Source organism: Schistocerca gregaria, chromosome 8, assembly GCF_023897955.1.
Source record: "Schistocerca gregaria isolate iqSchGreg1 chromosome 8, iqSchGreg1.2, whole genome shotgun sequence".
NCBI classification, from domain to species: Eukaryota; Metazoa; Arthropoda; class Insecta; order Orthoptera; family Acrididae; genus Schistocerca; species Schistocerca gregaria.
The window spans coordinates 133,583,808-133,610,045 of NC_064927.1; the positions used below are offsets into that span (position 1 = coordinate 133,583,808).

A 26,238-nucleotide genomic window follows, 5' to 3' on the forward strand; every position below is an offset into this window, starting at 1 on the left:
GAGCTAGTTGTGTTTCACAGGAACGATGATTTCGACACCCATGTCGACTGTGTGTCAATAGACAGTTTTATTCGAGGTAATTCATACAGTTTGTAATGGTTCTTGAATTACGTAACCATTACGGCACCTCACCTCAACTTCTCGATACCAGCAATATTCTACTGTGTTTCTGTAAAATAGTTAACATATTTCTGTGACAACATTCAGATTTCATTTCATTAATGTAGAGGTACTTCGATACATCGATATGTATATGTGAAGAAGGGCATGCTAGCCCGTAAGCGGTTATGGCACTGAAATTAATTCATTTTAAAAGTGCTGGAGGTAGCATGATTACAAATTAATGTCCTACAATGTGTTCTACATCTACATCTACATCTACATGCAAATCTCATTAGCTTGGCAGAGGGTTCATCGAAACACCTTTACAATTCACTATTATTCCAATCTCGTATAGCTCGCAGCGCAGAAAGAATGATCTTTCCGTACGATCTCTGATTTCCCTTATTTTTATCGTGGTGATCGTTCCTCCCTATGTAGGTCGGTGTCAAAAAAATATTTTCGCATTAGGAGGAGAAAGTTGGTAATTGGAATTTCGTGCAAAGGTTTTTTGTGAGGTAAGTGATTTGTGAAACGTATAGGTTAATGTTAGTCAGGGCCATTCTTTCATAGGGATTTTTGGAAGTCAGATTGCGTTGCGCTAAAAATATTGTGTGTCAGTTTAAGCACAGTCTTGTAAAATTGTTCTAAGGGGACGTTTCAGAACCAAAAAAAATACAGAAGTTCAAGAAATGTCCGACAGATGGAGCTTCATCTGATCAGAATAGCAGTAATTAGCATAACTAAGTAAGACAAAGCAAAGATGATGTTCTTTACAGGAAATGCTCGATATGTCCACCATCATTACTCAACAAAAGCTGTAGTCGAGGAATAATGTTGTGAACAGCACTGTAAAGCATGTCCGAAGTTACGGTGAGGCATTGGCGTCGGATGTTGTCTTTCAGCATCCCTAGAGATGTCGGTCGATCACGATACACTTGCGACTTCGGTTAACCTCAAATCCAATAATCGCACGGACTGAGGTCTGGAGACCTGGGAGGCCAAGCATGACGAAAGTGGCGGCTGAGCACACGATCATCACCAAACGACGCGTGCAAGATATCTTCCACGTGTCTAGCAATTCGGGGAGGTTCTAATAAAACCCCATGTCATTCCAAGCAAGTGTGTCAATTTTTACCTCTCTATCTACATTATTCCGTGGTTTATTAAATTTTCCAATTTATAATGACTTTTTGATCAGCCGGTATATCCGGTTTACGCTAAGTAAGATGTACTCGTATGTGCACCGACTGAATCGATCCTCAGGTGCCTAATACTTGTGCATTTCTAACCAAATAGGCCAACTTACTTTGTAGTGTGGCACCTGCTTTCAGTAGTCTTCAGTGTGTCCGTATTACTCTGCTCTGACGTACACTTAGTGTCGTAGTCGCAATTGGCTGCCGCGGTGCTCCTGCTCTGACTGGACTGGCCGCGAACTAGTGGTAGGGACAGAACATTCTGGTTAGCGATTCCACAGGAACATTCCCACAGAAAATTTGCCTTCGTAGTCAAGCAGTCTCATCAGCCGGGCGAGAAAAAATTTGCTTCCTCGGAATCTGCATTTAACTGTGAACATGCTCTTATAATTGCCGAGCGCTGGCGTAACTAGTGGCTAGTAGCGCCGGTAATGATGCAAACTGGCCGGTGCGCATCGCGGTTCCACGAGCGCCCTTTGTGCCGCGTCCGTCATTTCCGTGACTCGTGCGCACAGGAGCGCAGATGCACGCCACGGACTAGAAAATTGGCTTCGACCTGGAGCGGCCGTTCGGATCGCCGGCTGCCCGTTACGCAACTGGGAACTGTACAGGCGGGGCGCAGAATACGCCAGCAGGGAGGCCGACGCTGTCAGTGCGCTATAAAGGGCGGCAGCAGGCGGTGGCCGACGCAGCTTGCTCCGGCTCTCTATCACGGCTGACCGAAGCTGGACCGCACGACAACAACAACAATGAATACACTGTTCACTTGCTGCGTTGCCGTGTGGCTGCTAATTGCAGCGGCTTTGCTTGTGAGTATCCTCATACTGTATAAGCCATGTCATCATTAAGATTATCTTTAATTTTAGGAGTGTTTGCGGCTTATTTTTGGATGAGGTCTAAACACGTTAACGTCGAAATGTAGCAGGATTTTAGAACATATATTGTGTTCGAACTTCTAACAACCCTACCACAACAAAAGTCAAAAATTAATTATGATTGTAGTGTTGCCCACGCTGCTAAATATTGCATTTTCGGGCAACAACAAAGTTATATTATGTTGCAGGAGTCATTAGAGCACAGTTAATAAAGTCATTTCTTGAAATAATGGATGAACTAGGCACTCATCTTTTCGTGTTTCCCACGCTGGTCTTATTGTGAACTAATGGCTCAATCGTCGAAAATCTAGGTAGTGATGATTCCAAGCTCGGATGCAAAGAGGCCTAGGTGTTATTCTGCGATATTCTAAAGTTTCACAGATGTATTTCATAAACGATTCTTGCAGATTAACCTTTTGCAAGTTAGGACAATGGTGATGTAAAAAGTAATCAGCACTCCGAATTCAAGTTACACTTCTTTTTTATTACTTTTGTTGAAATATCACGTAACTCGTTCCAAAACAGCACTTCACAATGTAAAACATACTTGAAAATATCTTCCTCAGTGTTAAAGTTCACATTTCATAAACTGACTACCATTTGCGTCTTTTTAACATGACGACCAAAACTTGACTTTCTAATAACCGCTTACGCGCCCAAAAATCAGAGTTACAAGCACGCCAAAGATTATATTTACAAAAGAAGAATACACATAAGAATAATATCATTGGAATATATACATATCGATGTATCGAAGTACCTCTACATTAATGAAATGAAATCTGAATGTTGTCACAGAAATATGTTAACTATTTTACAGAAACACAGTAGAATATTGCTGGTATCGAGAAGTTGAGGCGAGGTGCCGTAATGGTTACGTAATTCAAGTACCATTACAAACTGTATGAATTACCTCGAATAAAACTGTCTATTGACACACAGTCAACACGGGTTTCGAAAGCATTGTTCCTGTGAAACACAACTAGCTCTTTATTCACACGAACTGTTGAGTGCTATTGACAAGGGATTCGAGATCGATTCCGTAGTTCTAGATTTACGGAAGGCTTTTGACCCTTTACCATACAAGCGGCTCGTAGTGAAATTGCGTGCATATGGAATATCGTCTCAGTTATGTGACTGGATTTGTGATTTCCCGTCATAGATGTCACAGTTCGTAGTAACTGACGGAAAGTCATCGAGTGGAACAGAAGTGATATCTGGCGTTCCCCAAGGTAGTGTTATAGGCCCTTTGCTGTTTCTTATCTATATAAACGATTTTGGAGACAATCTCAGCAGCCGTCTTCGGTTGTTTGCGGATGACGCTGTCGTCTATCGACTAATAAAGTCACCAGAAGATCAAAACAAACTGCAAAACTATTTAGAAAACATATCTGAATGGTGCGAAAAGCGGCAGTTGACCCTAAATAACGAAAAATGTGAGGTCATCCACATGAGTGCTAAAGGGAACTCGTTAAACTTCGGTTACACGATAAATCAATCTAATCTAAAAGCCGTAAATTCAACTATATACCTAGGTGTTACAATTAGGAACAACTTAAATTTGAAGGAACATGTTGTGGTGAAGGCTAACCAAAGACTGCGTTTCATTGGCAGGACACTTAGAAAATGTAACAGACCTACTAAGCAGACTGCCTACACTACGTTTGTCCGTCCGCTTTTAGAATATAGCTACGCGGTGTGGGATCCTTACCAGATAGGACTGACGGAGTACATAGAAAAAGTTCAAATAAAGGCAGCACGTTTTGTATTATCGCGAAATATGGGAGAGAGTGTCACAGAAATGATACAGGATTTGAGCAGGAAATCATTAAAAGAAAGGGGTTTTCGTTGCAACGAAATCTTCTCACGAAATTCCAATTACCAACTTTCTCCTCCTAATGCGAAAATATTTTGTTGACACCGACCTACATAGGGAGGAACGATCACCACGATAAATTAAGGGAAATCAGAGCTCGTACGGAAAGATATAAGTGTTCATTCTTTCTGCGCTGCGAGCTATACGAGATTGGAATAATAGTGAATTGTAAAGGTGTTTCGATGAACCCTCTGCCAAGCTAATGTGATTTGCATGTAGATGTAGATGTAGAACACATTGTAGGACATTAATTTGTAATCGTGCTACCTCCAGCACTTTTAAAATGAATTAATTTCAATGCCATAACCGCTTTCGGGCTAGCATGCCCTTCTTCACATGACTAATATTTTCAGTTACATATTTTGGTCCGCAGCATATCGTCTCCTGCAGCAGTAAGTTCCAGTTAACTGCGAGTTGTCGTTGTGGTCCACATGATTTTCCAGAACGATGTAAATGTTGTAGAACTAGAAACGGCACCCATATTGTAAACAGATTAATGTTTGTGAATATATCACACTTTTTCCACATTCTTAACTTTAGTGCTGAGTATTACACATGTTCTACATATATGAAGTTTCTCTTTATAATTCAATCATTACATCTGTGCATTTCACATTGCAGTATCCAGTCAGTGGTCATCTTCAGACCGTTAATACACAAAAAAGACAAAGAATCATCATATAAACTACAAAATCTACCAAGGAATTGTCTACGTTATGACAAAAAAGTTAATAAAGGCACATGCAGTGAGCAGTTACGTAACGTCCACCTTGCTGTGACAGCAGTGCTAACTGTAGAAGCAGGCAGAAGTCAGGTTTTGTAGGCAGAGCGAAATACACTAGTTGGATATTCATACCTGCCTGTATTTGCGAAAACAATAGGTAAACAGCCTTATTCTCCGGATCTGAACACACGCGACTCCTTTATTCTGGGGCTATATTAAAGACAAGATCTGCACCAATAACACCAAAACGACTACTGAGCTAAAAACAGCCATTCAGGAAGTCATCGACAGCATCGATGTTCCAACACTTCTGGGAGTCACGCAGAATTTCGCTATTCGTTTGCGCCACATTATCACGAATGGTGGCAGGCATATCTTAACATGTCACAATATAAATCTTGATATCTGCAGTGACGTTTACATGTTGAATAAAGTGTGTGCACGCCGTAATTAGTAACTAATTTCCGTATTTTTCATATGGTTCAATAATTGTCACCCTGTACTTTTATTTTTAGTGATGACTATCATTATTTTCTCTTATTTTTGTAGCAGCCGACCAAGGGCGACGAGATGTTGCCCAATACTGACATTCCGGCCACAATGGCGGAGTGTAACGCTACTTTCAAATTAGGATGGAGTAAGTAAACTGAGAACACTGCATATGACATTGACACGAAACCAGAAGCGCTAGTTCATGGTATCTTCACAAACAACCAAACTCTTAGTGTTGCACTAGCTCATATAGTTTACTTATTTATTTGCTGTTCTTTTTAGTCTGATATAGAAACTAGAATAGATAATACGTTTAACAAAATACCGCAAATACAAAACACTTCATGTATTCATCTAAGTTTAAAATGTCTAAATATCTTGCAGCATTAGGATGCTTAATTAACAACGAAGAAAACGGTAAAATTGTCGGGAAATAAAGTATAGAAAGAAAAATTACTTATTAAGAAAATAAATTTGCTTACGCACCACAGCTCAGCCCTCTGTCACACAAATATGCACTTCTTAGCCAGAACGTTATGAGCACCGACCTCCTGTCAATATAAACCCGCCCAGGCGATAACACCGTCACCTGACGAAGAATGATTGCTAGTCAGACACAAGCACGATGCGTGTAGTGTCGATGAGCTTTCAGTCCCTGTGTAGAATGACGAAGGTGCGAGATCTATCTCAGTGCGAGCGAGGGCAGATTGTGATGGCTCAGACGCTCAGCACCAGCATTTCGGAAACCGCACGACTTGTCGGGTGTTCGAGGAGTACTATAGTGAGTGTGGCGAAACCAACGTGAAATGACGTACAGACGTCGAGGGGTTGGACGGCCATTCCATGTTACCGTTGGACGGCATAGGCTGGGCAGACTAGTAAAACAGTGCAGGCGGAACTAACATCAGAATTTGATACTGGGCAGAGTACAAGTGGCTCTGAACACACAGTTCATCGAACAGTCCTAATGATGGGCTTCCAGATCCGACGACCTATGCATGTGCCAATGTTAACCATAGACAAATCGGCAACTACGACTGAAATGGCCACGTGACCATCGACACTGGACATTGGCGCAGTAGCAGCGCGTTGCACAGTCTGACTAATCCTGATACTTTCTTCATCATGCCAATGGGAGGATGCGGATCTGTCGTTTTCCAGGGAACAGTTGCTTGACACCTGTACTGCGGGACGGCGGCTCCATCATGCTCCGCGTGGACATCCATTGGTCCAGTAGAGTTCCTGCAAGGCACCATGACGGCCCAGGGGTATCGTACACTGGTTGCATACCACGTGTATCCCTCTATGACGAACTTCTTTCCCAACGGCAGCAGCATTTTTCAACAAGACAATGCGCTTTGTCACAAGGATGTGTGATGGAGTGGTTCAAGCAACACAGTGGCGAGTTTCAATTGATGTGCTGGCAGCCCAGTTCGCCAGATCTCAACCCGATGGAACACGTCTAGGATGTGACTTAACGTGGCGTCAGAGCTCGTCACCTCACTCCCCGGAATTTATGGGAATTAGGTGACTTGTGTGTGCAGATGTGGTGCCAAATTCCTCCAGCGACTTAACTAAGGCCACACTGCTCCATGTCAGCGCTGTTATCCGTGCCAAATGTGGACATACTGGCTATTACGTAGATGGTCGTCATGTTCTAGCTGATCAGTATATGTACTTCCAACATCCACAAAACAATGCTTAATATTGTGCTGCTGGGTGTTCTGCCGTTTTTGCGCAATATTTCAACGAGCGGCCCAATGGTTTCCCTCAGCTTTTGTGCCTTTTGCTGTTACGTGTACTCGCTGTCTTTACTACAATCATGTTGTGAAATATTGTTAGTCTCATGCCCTATAGGCGAGTTCCATTCCCGATGTCAACTACACCCTTCGACACTATTTCGTTTTTCAGAGATCGTACTGAAATTCCGTACTCTTCTTTCAGTGTTTTCCGGCTCTTATACTGAGTACCGTTTCCCAAGCCCTGTTGAAAGAGCCCTGTGCCAGTTTATTAGATTTCCTTATAGCTTTATTTCGATGGACTCCTTACCTACGCTATCACAGAAACGTGGCGTTTGCAGAACGATACTGGGCTAGTCGTATTTAATTTCGTGCTTATATTAGAGGCAATGCTCGACGACAACTTATTTTCTTGTTTGTTTCAGTCGCGTGTGTCGTTCATGTTTTTTGCATCTCTGCCCGACTGTTCTGATTGTCTGCCCCACTTAAGTCGTGGCACATTCGCATGGAATGAGACTTAAATCGTATTTAACATTTCAAAGAATGCTTTTTATTTTAGCTGAAAGCAACTTAGGTGACTTAGGAATCTACAGATCTTTCCGGATATTGGGCAAACAAATGATGTCGTGTCACTTTTATAACCCATAACGATTGCGAGGTTTAAAAAAAATAGTTATGGGATGGCTACCAGGGTCTCAGCCTCCTCGGGGTTCATCTCTGTGCTACATCTGGGAAAATGTCATGGTTGGGTTGTAAGGTGTCAGGCAAATCCAACACCTTCCATGAAAACCCTGACATGATAAGCAAATCCAGTAGTATGTCACATAGCTCCGAATAAATCGTGACATTAAATTAATCAAAGTAATACGAGTAACGAGTGAGCAAATGGAATACCACAGCCTAACACAAGAATGCCTAAATGCATGTCATACCTTCCCACCGTGAGATAGACGCAGTTCCGAGGGGAGAAACGAGAACAGAAGCCGAGAGCAGAACCGTGTTAACTAGAAGACCCTTCGATAAGGAACGGACTGGACACCCACGTCGCCAGCTAACCACTAGGGCCACACCACCTGCAAGTTTTAGCGTGAGACTTTTTCGCGTCTCTGTTACGTTAGAACCACCCCCCAGCCCATGTTAAAAGATAGAGCCCTCCAGAAGAACAGTATAGATCTTACGATAACGGTAGAAGGACCACACCAGCTGCAAGTTTTAGCGTGAGACTTTTTCGAGTGTCCGTTACGTTGCAAACTTTAAAAACATTGCCCCACCACAGAAAGTATAACGTTTCTCATTGGATAGAATTTTTGTAGGCGTAGCTTAAGGTTAACATTGAGACTCTGATTGGTCAGATGAAAATACAGCCAGATAGTTTTTTTTAACCAACTTCGGTAAATTGTAGTAAGGAGAAGTTAGGAGAGGAGTTGCTTCCAAGATAACGAGGTGAGCGGAGCTGTGCTGCCCGCCGCAGCCCTGACACTGCCTAAACGCCGAAAAGGTAATGAACGCATGCGATGCCGCGTTTTGAGTGCATATGGCTTCACTCAGAACTGCAGAAGTCTCATCTGTTACACCCCCTTTTTGCGTGATACTAGTGTCGATCTTCAATTAAAGCTCATGGTGTTCACATTTGCCACTTGAAGTAAAAATCTGAAACGCGATGATTTTTCTGTTATATAGTTATTGAGAAGCCACATCAGCCACTGTAATTTACGACCAGTTAGATAAGTATTTAAAGATAATTGAGGGTCACTGTCGACCATTTTGATAGTTTTCTCTTTTCTGAATCTTAATTTAAACCTAGATTATAGATGTGATATGGCATAGGTCATCCTTCGACCCATTGTAGAACTTGGAAATCCGTTCAGGGAATATTCGTTCACATTTTTGTTGAACGCAGTTGGTTTTTACCATCCTGTATTAAAGCACTTCCTTTTTTGAATAGTGCAATTTATAAACAATGTTTTGTGAGTAGAATAAAATTTCCAATGGTAAACTTAACTGCTTTTTCGACGTTATTTTACCAGCTAACTAAAAATAGGAAAGCCTTGAACCCCTTCCACTAAATTTAGTTAGTATTAAGATTCTTTTACAGGGAGTGCAGTGGAGCTGACGCTGAGATCATTAAGTATTTGGTTATATCATCGTTAGTCTCACTGAACTCTTCTGAATTCTACATGTCATGTGTGGTCTGGCGTTTCCTTACCAGCAACAGGTCCCAGGTTCAAACTAGTCAATTCCCTAAAAAACACGCTCAGAGCGTCGTTGCGCGAAAGTGGTAGGGAGACACGATATAGAACAAACAGACACCACCATGAATGTTAGAGGGTTCTTTGTTGCTGTTCTTCAGCTTAAAGTGATGTGTGTTTCTTTCGTTCCCTGTTCTGTAGATAGGCCATCATGCACAACTTGTGTTAAATATCGTTAATATATGGGAAGTAAGATATGCAAAGATAAACAAGTCCCAATTTCTTATTTCTAAATATTTATTCTCCAATGTGATAGCTTTCAAGCCGCTGCGAACTCATCACCGACGTTACTATTTACAGAAACAGAATTTTTTGAACCGTTAGTGCATCGATTCAGAACTTGTTACAATCTATGAAAATCCGAAGCGTTGTAGTCTCTAATGCAGAGGCTCAGTTACCCCATCTATAACAAATGAGCATAGATTCACAGAATTTCAAATGCACGAAGTTTGTTGGCGGTACAGTTCTACCTATGTTTATTTTCTGGCATTTCATTAGCACATACACAAATCCACAGGATCCGAACAATACGAGACTGGAATAGAAGGGAGAAGCGATAGAGGTACTCAGGGTACCCTCCGACACAAACCGTCAGGTGGCTTCCGGAGTATGGATGTAGATGTAGATGTAGACCCGTGGGTTGCTCTGCTTGGTTGATATAGTTTCGTTCGGGATTACATGTGTACGGCTTCATTTGATGGCTGAGTAGTATGGTGATGTGAGTAAGAAAGAGAAACATCACTTTATTTATTGCTTTTATTCTTAATTTCCTGCACCAACAAAAACAGCTGCCTGAATCACACCAAGTTCAAATGGTTCCAATGGCTCTGAGCACTATGCGACTTAACTTCTGAGCTCATCAGTCTCCTAGAACTAATTAAACCTAACTATCCTAAGGACTTCACACACATCCATGCCCTAGGCAGGATTCGAACCTGCGACCGTGGCTGTCGCTCGGTTCAAGACTGTAGCGCCCATAACCGCACGGCCACTCTGGCCGGCCTCACACCAAGTTAGCTGCCGTCAGTGTCGCCACGGTACCATTACTTGCAGCAGTCCCACCATACTGTGTGTGTCAGACTCCTCTGTTACTGTCAGATCCACCACTTCTTGTCACAGTGTTCTTCTTCAGCTGCGACAGGATCTTTTATAATGTTGGAATTTGACGTCAACGCAGCTATACCTCATGATTGCAAGTTGCTTTTAACTCGACTTCAAGCAAAATGCAGTGCTTCATAACAAAATTAAAATCCCACACGATTGCCACTTCTGTCCGCATGAAAATCATTTTTTAATGAGGGGATTGAAACGGGTTGCCATGAGGGTAGCAGGGGTAAAAATAGATAAAAACACAAATCTTTACAAAAGTGACATAATAAAAATTGAACAGAATATTGTTATTAGGCATATCAAACGACTGCCTTTGTTTTGGGGAGCACAAATATGAAACTGGATATTCTCAAGACGAAATATTTTCATAGTCTTCAATTCAAATTTATCGATGTTTTATATAATCAATATTGAATCAAAGTCTTTTAGGTGAAATCAGATATTTGAATGGAGGTATTTTATACCTCCTGGTTTGACTGAGATGCTTCAAAAGGCTTTTTTTAAGGTGTTAAAAATAGTTTGAGCAATTCTCTCACACCAGCCTTCGTGGGATCAGTTTAGGAAGATATTCCCAAAGAGACTTATTATATCAGTGCAAATAATTTTAGGTATAGTTTCTAAAAAGGCAACCAAAAGTGAAAAGTTAAATAACATGATGAGAGCTGATAGGTAAATTTAAGTAAAATGATTGGTATGAATAGAGAACATAATTTCAAGCAAGTTTATACTGTAGTCTAAAGTGGATAGCACGTTAAAACAGAGCCATCTTTTACTATGTGAAAATTTAGACTGTAATGAACAAAGATCTTTCCATCTGAAGCAGTCTATTAGGTCTGTATTGAATGCTTCCAGTTGATCGTAAATTAATAGATGGAGGGAGGGATCAACGAGTTTATGTCACTCAGTATCAGTTCAGAATTAATGCTTGTACATTCTACGACACCACAATAACTTGCCAAAATGAGCAGGTGGTTTTCAAAATATTATCTTTGTAAAGTAGACATTGATGGTGAGCGTTTAGTGGATTGAAAGCCGATGCGTAAGAGAACAAATATCTGTTTCTTTAATCACTCTCCACATCATAGGCGTAATGTTTGCTACATTTTGAATGTATAGGGTGATTCTACGACGATGTTATATACTTTCAGCAATGCTGGAGAAAGGTAAATCAATTTCAGGTAAGGGACTAAGATCCGGAAACGACCGACTCGAAAGTTATAGGCGCAAATCGGTCTGACACCTCTGACACTGGATACACGTATTGGTGCTGGTTTTGTTAAGACTGTAGTGTAGGCAACGTTCATAGGTGGTACTACGGACCAAAACGAGAAAAAACTGTCAAGTAAATACTTGAAACACATCTCTTCGACTGAAAGCTCTTTTCTTTCCATATTTTTGGAGGAGATAGTGAAAAAATTGTCCAGTAAATATGGGCTCTAAAATGCATACTTTAAGAGCTACACTCCTGGAAATTGAAATAAGAACACCGTGAATTCATTGTCCCAGGAAGGGGAAACTTTATTGACACATTCCTGGGGTCAGATACATCACATGATCACACTGACAGAACCACAGGCACATAGACAAAGGCAACAGAGCATGCACAATGTCGGCACTAGTACAGTGTATATCCACCTTTCGCAGCAATGCAGGCTGCTATTCTCCCATGGAGACGATCGTAGAGATGATGGATGTAGTCCTGTGGAACGGCTTGCCATGCCATTTCCACCTGGCGCCTCAGTTGGACCAGCGTTCGTGCTGGACGTGCAGACCGCGTGAGACGACGCTTCATCCAGTCCCAAACATGCTCAATGGGGGACAGATTCGGAGATCTTGCTGGCCAGGGTAGTTGACTTACACCTTCTAGAGCACGTTGGGTGGCACGGGATACATGCGGACGTGCATTGTCCTGTTGGAACAGCAAGTTCCCTTGCCGGTCTAGGAATGGTAGAACGATGGGTTCGATGACGGTTTGGATGTACCGTGCACTATTCAGTGTCCCCTCGACGATCACCAGAGGTGTACGGCCAGTGTAGGAGATCGCTCCCCACACCATGATGCCGGGTGTTGGCCCTGTGTGCCTCGGTCGTATGCAGTCCTGAATGTGGCGCTCACCTGCACGGCGCCAAACACGCATACCACCATCATTGGCACCAAGGCAGAAGCGACTCTCATCGCTGAAGACGACACGTCTCCATTCGTCCCTCCATTCACGCCTGTCGCGACACCACTGGAGGCGGGCTGCACGATGTTGGGGCGTGAGCGGAAGACGGCATAACGGTGTGCGGGACCGTAGCCCAGCTTCATGGAGACGGTTGCGAATGGTCCTTGCCGATACCCCAGGAGCAACAGTGTCCCTAATTTGCTGGGAAATGGCGGTGCGGTCCCCTACGGCACTGCGTACGATCCTACGGTCTTGGCGTGCATCTATGCGTCGCTGCGGTCCGGTCCCAGGTCGATGGGCACGTGCACCTTCCGCCGACCACTGGCGACAACATCGATGTACTGTGGAGACCTCACGCCCCACGTGTTGAGCAATTCGGCGGTACGTCCACCCGGTCTCCCGCATGCCCACTATACGCCCTCGCTCAAAGTCCGTCAACTGCACATACGGTTCACGTCCACGCTGTCGCGGCATGCTACCAGTGTTAAAGACTGCGATGGAGCTCCGTATGCCAAGGCAAACTGGCTGACACTGACGGCGGCGGTGCACAAATGCTGCGCAGCTAGCCCCATTCGACGGCCAACACCGCGGTTGCTGGTGTGTCCGCTGTGCCGTGCGTGTGATCATTGCTTGTACAGCCCTCTCGCAGTGTCCGGAGCAAGTTTGGTGGGTCTGACACACCGGTGTCAATGTGTTCTTTTTTCCATTTCCAGGAGTGTATAAGCACTTCTTTAGTGGAAAATATGTATTTCACACCAGCAGTGATGAACAAGTGCTCATACCACTTATGCATTTTGAAGCTCCTATTTACATGATTTTTTTTTCTTGTTTGGTCCACCTCTTAACGTTGACTACCCTACAATCTTGAAACATCAGTAGTGCTACATATATTCCAGTGTCAGAGGTATCAGATAGCTTTTCGTTTATAACTTTCGATTCTATCGTCTCTAGACCAGAGTCTCTAACCTCAGATTGATATATTTACCCATCTCCATCATCACAGAATTACACTGTATATCACGCAATTTCGTGTATTATTTCGGAAGACGTTTCAACCTTCAATTCATTACCTATGAATTGAAAAAGAAGAAGAACAAGGATCAGAATGAGTAGGGGAGGATGACTGGACTTCAAAGTCTCTATAAAATCGATGTCAGATGTGGAGAGACGATCAGATCCAATTGGGTATCAGTTTCTGTCAAAGTAATTTCTAGCCTTAATAACTTTGCCCTTGTTTTAAAGAGAAGCGATGACAGTTTGTGCTAGTACCATTCAAATATTCGTGACAGATGGGGCTTCATAACGACAGGGCGCCAAGTGAGTCACTGGTTTTTGGCTTTATGGGTTCATCACATGTTCAAAAATGTGATCCTATCTCGAGAATTTCTCTGAATGAACTGAGTGTTGTTTTAAGGAGGAATGTACATGGCAAAAACTTGAGCTCTGAGCACGAATATCGAAAAACTTCAGTCAGATATGAGGCTGTGAAGACTGTGTGTAGGTACGACCAGAACCTCCTCCCAAACCCCTTGAACGACTTCAACCACATCTGGCACAGAAACAGCAGGCAACATGAGTATCACCACTGTGGGTTTTGTAGCCTCCTAGCTACAACAAGGGCAATGGTACTCGAGAAAAGGAGCTTTTCCAGACTGTGGCATGAAATACTGGTGAAAATGAATTTTCCAGCCCCTCACATATAGGCTGCCCTGAATGACAGGCAAATTCTTTGGGAATAGCATCGGCCTGCCAAATCAACCAACTTTGCAGGCAGTGAGCGTTTCCAGCCCCTTGGCATATAGGCTGCCCTGCATGACAGGAATATCATGTAGGAGTAGTATCGGCCTGCCAAATCAATCATATTTGCAGGCAGTCTACATGTCAGGGGCAAGAAATGGTTTCCTGGCATCTACATGTAGTCAGTCCTGCATTATGGGCTTGTTGTGGGAGTAGTATCAGTTTGCTATATTGAACTTGATTACAGGGGCTGCACATGCTCACGAGCATGGCTGGGGACAGGTTAAAATGGATCTAGAAAAAGATGGACAAAGTGAGGGGGAACAGAAAAGGAATATAGAGAGGGGAGGAGGGGGAGACGCAGGTGGAAGATGGAGGAACAGTGGACAGGTGAAAAAGAAATACCGGGAGGAAGAGATCTAAAGAGATAGGGCAGAAGCTTATGGTCAGAATGAGGATATGGTCAGAGAGAGGGTGTGGAGAAAATGGACAGAGGGCGTGGAGAAGATAGATAGATAGATAGATAGAATGAGTGGGGAGGAGGAGATAGAGGTTGGAGGGTCAGTTGTGCCTACAAATGGAGGAAGAAGTGTGAATGTAGAGAGGGGAAGAAGGAGGTGTGTTTAATATGTGGAACTCATATGTGGGTGAAGCAATGGAGAAAAGACTGGATTGAAGATATAAGGGGCGACAAAAAAGTTTCAGTTTTTGGGCGTTACTGCAGCGTGTATGCATCCCAGCGCAACTCTGATGCAGACATGTACAAGCACCAACATGTAGCGTGTGGGTTAGTGTCACCTTCAAATGGAAACTTCATTACCATACCCTCTAAGAGGATATTCGTAAAGCAATGTGATGTATGAGTCCAAATTATTTCGAGAGCTTAAAATTTTTAGCATGAATACAAGGAATACAAAATTTTTAAAACAGTCCTTTGGTTCGGATCCAAAATCATGAGTTATGCTACTGTGAATATTGACAACGCAAGTGTTTTCCTGTAACTCAGGCAGCATCTTCAGAGAGATGGACGTTGAAAAAGCTGCTCATGACATGGGAGTGCAGTGAAGTGGTCAGGACCCCTTATCCACCAGGCCAGCCCATATTATAGAAGAAACCCCAAATTAAACTACTGTAAGTGGGCCTGGGGTTAAAAGCATAGTGGGCAGGTAACCCTGCGTTCGCAGTTCACAGATTCTCACAGACAGATAATAATACACAATATAAGCTTATGAATTGGAATATTCAACGACTGTATGCCTAGATCACTGTATCTGTTTTTCGCCTGAACACTTGTTTTCTCACTGCTGCAGCCATCACCTAAAATTTAATCCAATAATTGTTTGCTTAATTACCTGCAAGTTGGGAGACAATGCACACAATTACCATCTCAGTACTTGGCAAAGATCCAAGTACATTCTACCAGTAACTTACATTTATGTTGGCTGCAATGTCCTCTTACTAACACAATGGTCATAAGCTGTATTTAGCACTTCAACCACAATGGTCAATTTTCGATGCATTACAATATATTTTCTGCTGTTCACATTACTCATTTCCTAGCATCTCGACTTTGTGAAAGTCATTTAAAATATGTGGGATATTTAGACCAGATATTTAGTTGTAATTACCATTTCTGGTAATTATTATCATTTCACCCGAACGACACTCCCGAACCTTTCACGAGCGTACGAGTACCCCATTCGCGACGCAGCTGCTTGTTGTCTCACGAATTTTTATTACAGTTTATGGCTGCTTCCCAGTTAGAATGTTCAATGTATTGTGATCCAGGCCACGTTTCTTATGACCACAACCGTCGTGGTGTGGTTGATTATAAGCTCGGTGACACAAGCAACGAAAGCAGAAAGTACGCTTTTGACAATTCCGTTTGACAATTTCTGTTTGAAGACTGATATGAAAGACACAACTTCTAAGACGAAGGTTTTAGCTGTTTTGGCAACCCATAAGTTCCCGTTTTTGTAGTCCAAGCTTCGGCAATATTTGTGGCAAAAACCCACACTTTATTCACCAGCAAAAGTACCCTGCGCTCTCGAGAGAAACAGCTATCGATTTCTTAGGCAGGCACTGATACTGAAGTACGCTTAAACTATTTTAATTCTTTTATATAATTTCTGTGGGCAACGACCTTGCCGCTGTGGATAGACCGGTTCCCGTCAGATCACCGAAGCGCTGTCGGGTGTGGACGGCACTTGGATGGATGACCATCCGAACGGACATGTGCTGTTCCCGTTTTTCGGGGTGCACTCAACCTCGTGATGCCAAATGAGGAGGTACTCGACCGAATGGTAGGGTCTCCGGCCACAAAAAACCATCGTAACGACCGGGAGAGTGGTTGCTGACCACATGCCCCCCCAATCCGTATCTTCAGCTAAGGATGACACGGCGGTCTGATGGTCCGGATGGGCCACTTGTGGCCTGAAGACGGAGTGCTTTTACTTGCGTATATAACTTCATTGAGGTTTACATAATATCTGCAATGATGATGACGTTTGCACCCACCTATAGCTAATTCACTTCCATTAGCTTATTGATTAAGATTACGTTGTGGGGTTTTGTGATAGTGAAGATTTATTATGTAGTGGCTTTCTCAGTATGTGCTCCTTTATTGTAAGTTGCAGTCAAATGAATATAAGTGAGATGGAAAAAAGTAATTAAACTGTTCGTTACTTCAAAAGTAGTCGCCATAACTGCTAATACACTTATCCCACTGAGGTAACACGTTCAACTCCTTCACGGGAAATGTTCGCTGTTGCCTATGGAATCATGATTGTAACCGGGTGTGGGCCTCTTAGAACGAAGGGCATCGATGGCCAAGAATGTCTTTCTTCCGTCCTGCAGAAATATGGATATCACATGCGGTAATTTCGAGACTCTGTGGAGGATACTTAAGAACTCCCCAGCTAAACTTCTGGAGCGTAGTCGAAACAACTTTGGTAACAGCCTGTAATATAAATGGACACAAATTGAAGCAGTTCAAAAATGGTTCAAATGGCTCTGAGCACTATGGGACTTAACATCTATGGTCATCAGTCCCCTAGAACTTAGAACTACCTAAACCTAACTAACCTAAGTACATCACACAACACCCAGTCTTCAATTGAAGTAGTTAGCTGTCACGAATATTTAAGTCTAACAACATGTGGAGATGGATGATTGTAGGTTCAACAGATATCAAACTTCAGTTCATTGGTAGGATACTGCGAAAATGCTACTAATCTGCAAAGGAAACTATTTTGGAATGCTTTACAACTGCGTGGGATACATATGTTACTAATAGGGTAGAGGGAAGAACGACAGCAGGAACGGTAACAGGTTCGTTTTATTTACGGGGAAGCGTCACGGAAATGCTTAAAAAGGTAAATTTGCGGACATTTGAAAATAGACGCCAACTATTGTGCTAAACCCTATTTACAAAGTGTAAAGAATCAATGTTTGGGAAAGACTGTAGCAATATACTACAGCCGCCAGCGTATTGCCTACGTAGGGACCACGAAAACAAGATTGACCAATTACAGCATTCACACAGATACTTGTCGATTATGGAAGGACGCAGAATACTGTGCGGTGTTGGGCAGACGTATCTGTAGCTCACAGGGACGAGGAGATCCTTAATGTATGGCTGCTCTTGTTTGTTGTTCATAGATGCCACCTACCTTTCTCTGGTTGTAAAGGCAACAGTTACAACGCTTATAATTTTAAGTAACATGTTTTGGAGATTTGACAGATCTATTACAAATTATCAATGAATAAAACAGCAGAGATCGCAGTAATCATTTATTTAAAAATGGTGCACAGTTTCGACTTTTATGTTGGCCATCTTCAGGTCTAACGCACCATATGCTCACGGAACAGTTGCGTCTAGTCACAGTCGCATTCTGCTGCTAACAGCTGCTGTGAGTTCATGCAACTGTTTCGTGCAACGCCGGCTGCATCCATGTGGTGCGTTAGGTCTGAAGATGGGCAACATAAAGGCCGAAAACAGTCATCATTTTTAAATAAGTGATTTTCGCGATCTCGACTATTTTATTAATTGGTACAATACGTGTGTTGCAAATAAATGATAATCTATGTTGCCAGACTTGGAAAACACAAAGAAATTTTTTTGTATGATTTAATTGAAGATTATTGTAAAATTTAGTAAAGAAAATGAAGTTAAATCTTTGAACCTGTCAGTAAATTACACGAATGACTGTAGAAAGAAAGGAAGGTTTTTGTGAAGGAAATAAATGTGTTGGCTTTTCTAGAAATTTTAGTGAAAGGATCGAAATTTATTAATACGTCTTATGTTTTCCAGGATGCTGGGATAATCTTCTCAGTGATGGTCACGTGATAGATGAGAGCAAATACCAGCAAAAGGCAAGTTGTAGAGATTCATATAATGTTTCGGATATAGCAGCAAATACTTGATGGAACTGTAGTGTTCGTAAATGTGTATGATACATACAAACAAATCTAGGATAAACAACGGTTACCTAGTCTCGTTTCTTTCGAGTCTATACGTAATAAGATTTGTGGAAGCAAACAATTCGAGCAGCTACAAACCTACTGACTTGTTCGTCAATTCATCACCAGTATTAACTTTTATTTCGTATCCGACCCATGTGGCTCTGTGGTTAAGTTATTTGACTCGCATTTTGAAGAAACAAGTTTCAAATCCCCCCTTCCAGCTATACAAATTTAGATTTTCCGTGGTATCGCTAAATCGATTAACATTACGAGTTGGTTTCTTTCAGTAGGACACAAAAGATTTCCTTTTCCAACCTGCGCATGTGAGCAGTTGTGTTCTGTCGCTAACGAGTTCGTCGTCGAAGGAACTTCAGATTAGAGTTTTTCTTCTTCGTTAGTAGGTTTCGCGTTTTACTCATTTCCCTTGAAATATCTAGAGGCTAACTCCACTTTTGTAGCCTGGCACTGGAACGACCACAAGGGTGTCTGAGCCGGTTAAAATTGTTCATAGTCAAATTCTGCTCCCCATTGTTGCGAGAAATATTGCAATCCAAACCTTGGTGGGAAATTCTACATTTTATTTGCTCATTAGTCTTTTAGTTACTAATACACAGAAATGTACGTGATTCTAGTTGCCTAAATATTGGTACTATAATAACCGGGATATCAAGCCATTAGGCTAACACTAATTAAAATGATGTTAGTATTACCAGTTGCTTTGAAAATGAGAGCGCAGTAACAGAGTAATTTTAAAAATACATACGAATGCCAAATTACTTTTAAATATATGTTCTGGCAATTAATACCTTAGCTTCCAAAAGCCACTGTTATATCAGTAGGTATTCTGTGTTGTAATCATTGTGCAAAAGAAATGGCGGAGCTGAAGCGGTAAAAGCCTTAAACACCGATTCACGCAGTGATAGAACCACTAAGGAGGATGTCGCAGTGATAAGGCGTTGGACTAGCATTCAGAAAGGACATGGTTCAAATCCCTGTCTTCCCACACAAATTTAGGTTTCCCGTAGTTTTTATTTATAATAACTGTGTTTGTCGGAACGGATCTTTTGAGAAGAACTAGGTCAATACCTCCCCCCACCCCCCCGGCATCAATTTGAGATGAGTTTGTGACACGTCTCTAAAGACTTCAAAGTCGACGAGACGGTAATACAAAACGGTATTTTCTCTTTCAGGACCCGAACCAGAGGCACCAATCTTTTGGGTTTTTTTAGCAGTTTAGATACCGCTCTATAACTTTATCGTTTTAATCCAACAGATTAGAAACATAGTCAGGGAGATAAAAACTGATCGAAATTAAAAACCAGTTTAACTTGACGGCTTACAGCAGATCTCCCAACTACTGATATATCTTGAATGTTGAAGGAGAATGAAACTGTCAGCGCCAACCTGAATGTTATAGGTTAAATCATCATCAGTCGGTTCACTCATTGCTAAGTGTCCTTACTTCATTTTTTAATTCATTTCTTACTTAAAACATAGGTAAGAACTATTACTGTAAAGAGTGTATGATATCGTCTCCCCAAATTATTGCCCTCATCCTGATAAACATTAACTTTCGTGTATCACCTCCATGACTGTTTCGTTAATAGACAAAAATATTTCTGTTTCAGTGTTGGTTCTACTGCTTACTGGATAGAACAGGAGCGGTAAGTACACATGGAACATCTCTACAGGGAATTTCTCTCAATATAAGACAGTTTCAGTGCAAAATAATTGTGGCTTTCAACAGCCTCACATTCAGTGACGTGAATTTAGAGTGTTCCTTGCAGACGTATTTACTATAAATAACGATTACAATAAGCTGGATATTGCTATTTACAACAGAAGCAACAACGGTAGCCACTATACTCGCTGGAGTTCAGTCAGCAGTCAGGAACAGAAATAGTAATTGCTGTTGCGGTCTTTAGTCCGAGACTGGTTAGATGCAGCTCTCCATGCTACTCTATCTTGTCCAAAGCTTTTGATCTCCGAATAGCTACTGCTACCTACGTCTTTCTCAATCTATTAACTGCATTTATCTTTTGGTCTCCCTCCACGATTTTACTCTCCCCCCCCCCCCCCCACCCTCGTCCTTCTCCTGCCCTCCCCACCACACACACACGCACATTTCTCTCCAATATACTAAACTGGTGATCCCTTGATGTCTCTGAATATGTACTGTTGCACTGTCAACACAGAATGTGTTCTATCTTTTAGTCTTTGTGCCACAAACTTCTTTTCTCCGCAGTTTTATTCAGTATCTCCTCATTAGTTACATTATCTACCCACATGATCTTCAGCATTCTTCTGCAGCACCACACTTCAAAAGCGTCCTTTCTCTTCTTGTTTCTCGTCCATGTTTCACTTCTGTACGTGGTTGCTCTCCAGACATACACCTTCAGAAAAGACTGCTCAACACTTAAGTCTCTATTTGATGCTAATAAATTTATCTTTTTCAGAAATGCTTTTCTTGCTGTCGGCAGTCTACGTTTTATATCCTCAACTTCCGCCGTAATCAGTTACTTTGCTGCATAAATAGCAAAACCTATCTATTACCTTAACTTACTCTTTTCTTAATTTAATTAGTGGTTAGCACACTGGACTCGCATTCGGGAGGATGACGGTTCATTCCCGCGTCCGGCCATCCTTATTTTGGTTTTCCGTGATTTCCCTAAATCGCTCCAGGCAAATGCCGGGATGGTTCCTTTGAAAGGGCACGGCCGACTTCCTTCCCCGTCCTTCCTTAATCCGATCAGACCGATGACCTCGCTGTTTGGTCTTTTCCCCCAAGCAATCCAATCCAATCTTAATTTAATTTAATTCCTTCGTCATCACCTGATTTAATCCGACTACATTCCATTATCCTTATTTTGCTTTTGTTGATGTTCATCTGATACCTGCCTTTCAAGACACTGTCTATTCCTACTCTCCCAAGTCCTTTTCTGTCTCTGACAGAATTACAATGTCATCGGCAAACCTCAAAGTGTTGTGGTTGTGTTACTAGAGGAGGCCGAAAGGCAAGCGATTTAGCTCACGCAAACTGGCGTGTGGTCTGAAACAGGACAAGGAAATTAGAATTTAGAAACAACGGACGTAGCTGGTGGAATACTTAACTTTAATCCATTAATGACGGACGTCGCTCTTGACGATACATGGTTTACTATATCAATAGTACTGATAATGGCGCCTTGCTAGGTCGTAGCAAATAACGTAGCTGAAAGCAAATGAGAGCGTAGAAGTCAGTGAACCATCGCTAGCAAAGTCGGCTGTACAACTGGGGCGAGTGCTAGGAAGTCTCTCTAGACCTGCAGGGTGGCGGTGCTCGGTCTGCAATCATTGATAGTGGCGACACGCGAGTCCGACGTATACTAGCGGACCGCGGCCGATTTAAAGGCTACCACTTAGCAAGTGTGGTGTCTGGCGGTGACACCACACAAAGTTTTTATTTCTTCTCCTTGGACCGTATTTCCTATTTCAAATTTTTCTGTGGTTTCCTTTAACGATTGTTCAATGTCTAATTGAATGACATTGGCCATAGATAACAACCCTGTCTCATTCCCTTCTCAGTTACTGCTTCTCTTTCGTGGCCTAAACTCTTAAGACTGCCGTCCGGTTTTTTGTACAAGTTGGAAGTAGCGTTTCGCTCCCTGTCTTTTACTCCTGTTACCTTAATAATACACTCCTGGAAATTGAAATAAGAACACCGTGAATTCATTGTCCCAGGAAGGGGAAACCTTATTGACACATTCCTGGGGTCAGATACATCACATGATCACACTGACAGAACCACAGGCACATAGACACAGGCAACAGAGCATGCACAATGTCGGCATTAGTACAGTGTATATCCATCTTTCGCAGCAATACAGGCTGCTATTCTCCCATGGAGACGATCGTAGAGATGCTGGATGTAGTCCTGTGGAACGGCTTGCCATTCCATTTCCACCTGGCGCCTCAGTTGGACCAGCGTTCGTGCTGGACGTGCAGACCGCGTGAGACGACGCTTCATCCAGTCCCAAACATGCTCAATGGGGGACAGATCCGGAGATCTTGCTGGCCAGGGTAGTTGACTTACACCTTCTAGAGCACGTTTGGTGGCACGGGATACATGCGGACGTGCATTGTCCTGTTGGAACAGCAAGTTCCCTTGCCGGTCTAGGAATGGTAGAACGATGGGTTCGATGACGGTTTGGATGTACCGTGCACTATTCAGTGTCCCCTCGACGATCACCAGAGGTGTACGGTCAGTGTAGGAGATCGCTCCCCACACCATGATGCCGGGTGTTGGCCCTGTGTGCCTCGGTCGTATGCAGTCCAGATTGTGGCGCTCACCTGCACGGCGCCAAACACGCATACGACCATCATTGGCACCAAGGCAGAAGCGACTCTCATCGCTGAAGACGACACGTCTCCATTCGTCCCTCCATTCACGCCTGTCGCGACACCACTGGAGGCAGGCTGCACGATGTTGGGGCGTGAGCGGAAGACGGCGTAACGGTATGCGGGACCGTAGCCCGGCTTCATGGAGACGGTTGCCAATGGTCCTCGCCGATACCCCAGGAGCAACAGTGTCCCTAATTTGCTGGGAAGTGGCGGTGCGGTCCCCTACGGATCTGCGTGGGATCCTACGGTCTTGGCGTGCATCCGTGCGTCGCTGCGGTCCGGTCCCAGGTCGACGGGCACGTGCACCTTCCGCTGACCACTGGCGACAGCATCGATGTACTGTGGAGACCTCACGCCCCACGTGTTGAGCAATTCGGCGGTACGTCCACCCGGCCTCCCGCATGCCCACTATACGGCCTCGCTCAAAGTCCGTCAACTGCACATAGGGTTCACGTCTACGCTGTCGCGCCATGCTACCAGTGTTAAAGACAGCGATGGAGCTCCGTATGCCACGGCAAACTGGCTGACACTGACGGCGGCGGTATACAAATGCTGCGCAGCTAGCGCCATTCGACGGCCAACACCGCGGTTCCTGGTGTGTCCGCTGTGCCGTGCGTGTGATCATTGCTTGTACAGCCCTCTCGCAGTGTCCGGAGCAAGTATGGTGAGTCTGACACACCGGTGTCAATGTGTTCTTCTTTCCATTTCCAGTAGTGTATCATAGAGAACATTCTAGTCAACAATGTCAAACTTTTTGCAAGTCTACAAATGCTATAAATGTAGGTTTCTCTTTCCTTAACCTATCTCCTTAAATAAGTCGTAGGAGCAGTATTGTCTGGCGTGTTCCTGCGTTTCTCCGAAATCCACAGTCATTTTCCACGAAGTGAGCTTCTACCGTTTTTCCTCTTCTTCTGTAAGGAATCGTGTCAGTATTTTGCAACCAGGATTTATTAAACTTATGGCTAGGTAATTTTCACATCTGTCAGCAACAGAAGTAGACAATTCTGTTAATTTGGAGTTACGTCATCGTAGCCTATTAGAGAGCAATATTCCATTGAAAAACGTTGCTGTATGTATACAGTCTCCCGATGCGGTTAGCAAATCCTGCAGCTCTTCATTCCTTAATTCGTGTAACGTTTATCTTTAGTTTTGCATTATAAGGTTTTCTTGTGGCCCATGGCAGCCACATGCGTACTGTTCGGATCTGAAAAACTGTGTTAAAAGTCACCGATACGTAATAGAGACATATTTACAGTAGTATAATAAGTAATGTACCAATATCTATCTTCTGTCTTTACTTGTACTAATAACAAATATGCAAAACTGTCTTATCTTTCTCAACATTCTTCTCTACTAGACGGATTTTCTTGGGATTTCGCAGATACCTTGAACATAGCTTCGTTCATCGTGTAAGCTTGATTTCATCAAAAATGGGATCATGATATAAAGAGGTATGGTGATTACGGTTTTATCTAGAACTGTCGTGTCTGTTTCTCTGTTTGGACACGCTAATCGACAAAACAACTAGGAGAATTTTCATGGGGGTTTCACAGGTAACTTGAGCATAGCTTTGATCACCGTATAGATTTTATTTCATAAAAATCGGATCACAGGATAACGATATCGTAATTTAATGTATTATCCATAGTAATATTATAGATGCCTTACATTTTCACGACTAGCTCACTGAACAGATTTCGATGGTTTTGGTATGGAGGCAGCTTGAGTCCTTAGGAAGAATATAGGCTACTTTATAAAGTGTGGAGGACAAGATACTTATTGATTTGAAGACCATTACGTGAATCAGGGGAAACATATTTACTATTCGAAAAAAGTATTCATTCTTTGCTTTTGATCTTCATCACGTGATATGATTCAAAGTGTTGAATACAGTGTTTGCCCAATCTTCTGTGTGTTTAATCCATACTTGTACACTATTTGTTGCATAATAAGCACATGGTATAATGATGCTACTTCAATAGCACGATCCATAGACGCATGCTCCTGGCGACGAAAGCCACACGCCAGTACGCACTGGTCCGCAGCGACGCCTCGCATGTCAACGAATCGCGCATTGGCACAGCTTTGGAGGGAGAAAGCAGAGAGCCCATCACAAGCCCAAACAGACAGACACGTGAGGGAAGCCGATGTTATTGACGGACAGTAGTTAAATTACTCACCGTCACTCAACATAACAATACTACTGAACAGCAAGTGCAGCTGTGGGTAATAGCTACAAATAAGAACTTACCCCTGTCTGTCTTAACTTGTCTGTCTTGCCTTTCAGATCATTACGTGCTGTCTTATGATCAGTGAAAACTGTAATATCGCAGCAAACGATAATGTGCATTAATTTTATTTATCTGGTTCTACACAACATTAAAAATTAGTCAGGTACAAGTTTGTATCACGCTTTGGACTTTCAGGATAGTGGACTGTTTTTGTAATGCGTAATACAGTAGTGTTAACAGGCTTACATTTTTTTGCGAACTTACTGTCAATATTTTGCAGAGAAACGAGTAACAATATTTCTCGATGTTACAGATGCATGCAGACGGAGCTTTCGATAAAGATCTCCTGAAAATGGTACTTCAGGGCTTCCCCAACGGACCCAGTCTCGCACATCTCAACGAGACAACTTACACCTGTGTCGCACAGAGGAGTAAGTTAACAGTGCTGCTTCTTGATGCAAGAGTTGACGAAACTGTAACTGATTCAACTCTACTGCATGGGTGGAATGACAGTAATTATTATCTGACGGCTGCTAAGTTACTGATGACAGCAGTTAAGATTATGATTACGAATGTATGTGACAGTACTGGTGCTACTCATGTGTTGTCGGACTCACTCGAGCGTAAAGATAACAGGTTGACATCACCAAGATGGACGTAAGCTGATATGTTCCAAAACAATCGTTAACTCAAAAAAAAAAAAAAAAAAAAAAAAAAAAAAAGATTTAGGGTTCGTTTGTAGAAGACGGCCATTTCTGACAACTTGCTACAGAAAACTAAAGTTTAGTAATTAAAAGTGTAAAACAGCACGACAAATTGTGCTTCACTTAGTTATTATTACCTTATTTTTAGCAGTGCTAGCTATCAAATTAGAAGACTTAATCGTTGCTACACTCCTGGAA

At 42.7% G+C, this 26,238-nt stretch overlaps 1 protein-coding gene across 1 annotated transcript in view; it reads left to right on the forward strand.

Annotated features, from left to right (window-relative positions):
• The first annotated feature begins 1,796 nt into the window (after positions 1 to 1,796).
• Positions 1,797 to 26,238, forward strand: part of LOC126284596 (uncharacterized) — a 33,007-nt gene continuing 8,565 nt past the window's right edge. The window contains exons 1-5 of the mRNA XM_049983640.1: positions 1,797 to 2,104; positions 5,320 to 5,407; positions 18,574 to 18,635; positions 20,354 to 20,389; positions 25,650 to 25,767. Of these exons, the coding sequence (XP_049839597.1) occupies positions 2,045 to 2,104; positions 5,320 to 5,407; positions 18,574 to 18,635; positions 20,354 to 20,389; positions 25,650 to 25,767 (364 nt within the window). The 5' untranslated portion in view covers positions 1,797 to 2,044. The remainder of the gene's footprint in view (positions 2,105 to 5,319; positions 5,408 to 18,573; positions 18,636 to 20,353; positions 20,390 to 25,649; positions 25,768 to 26,238) is intronic.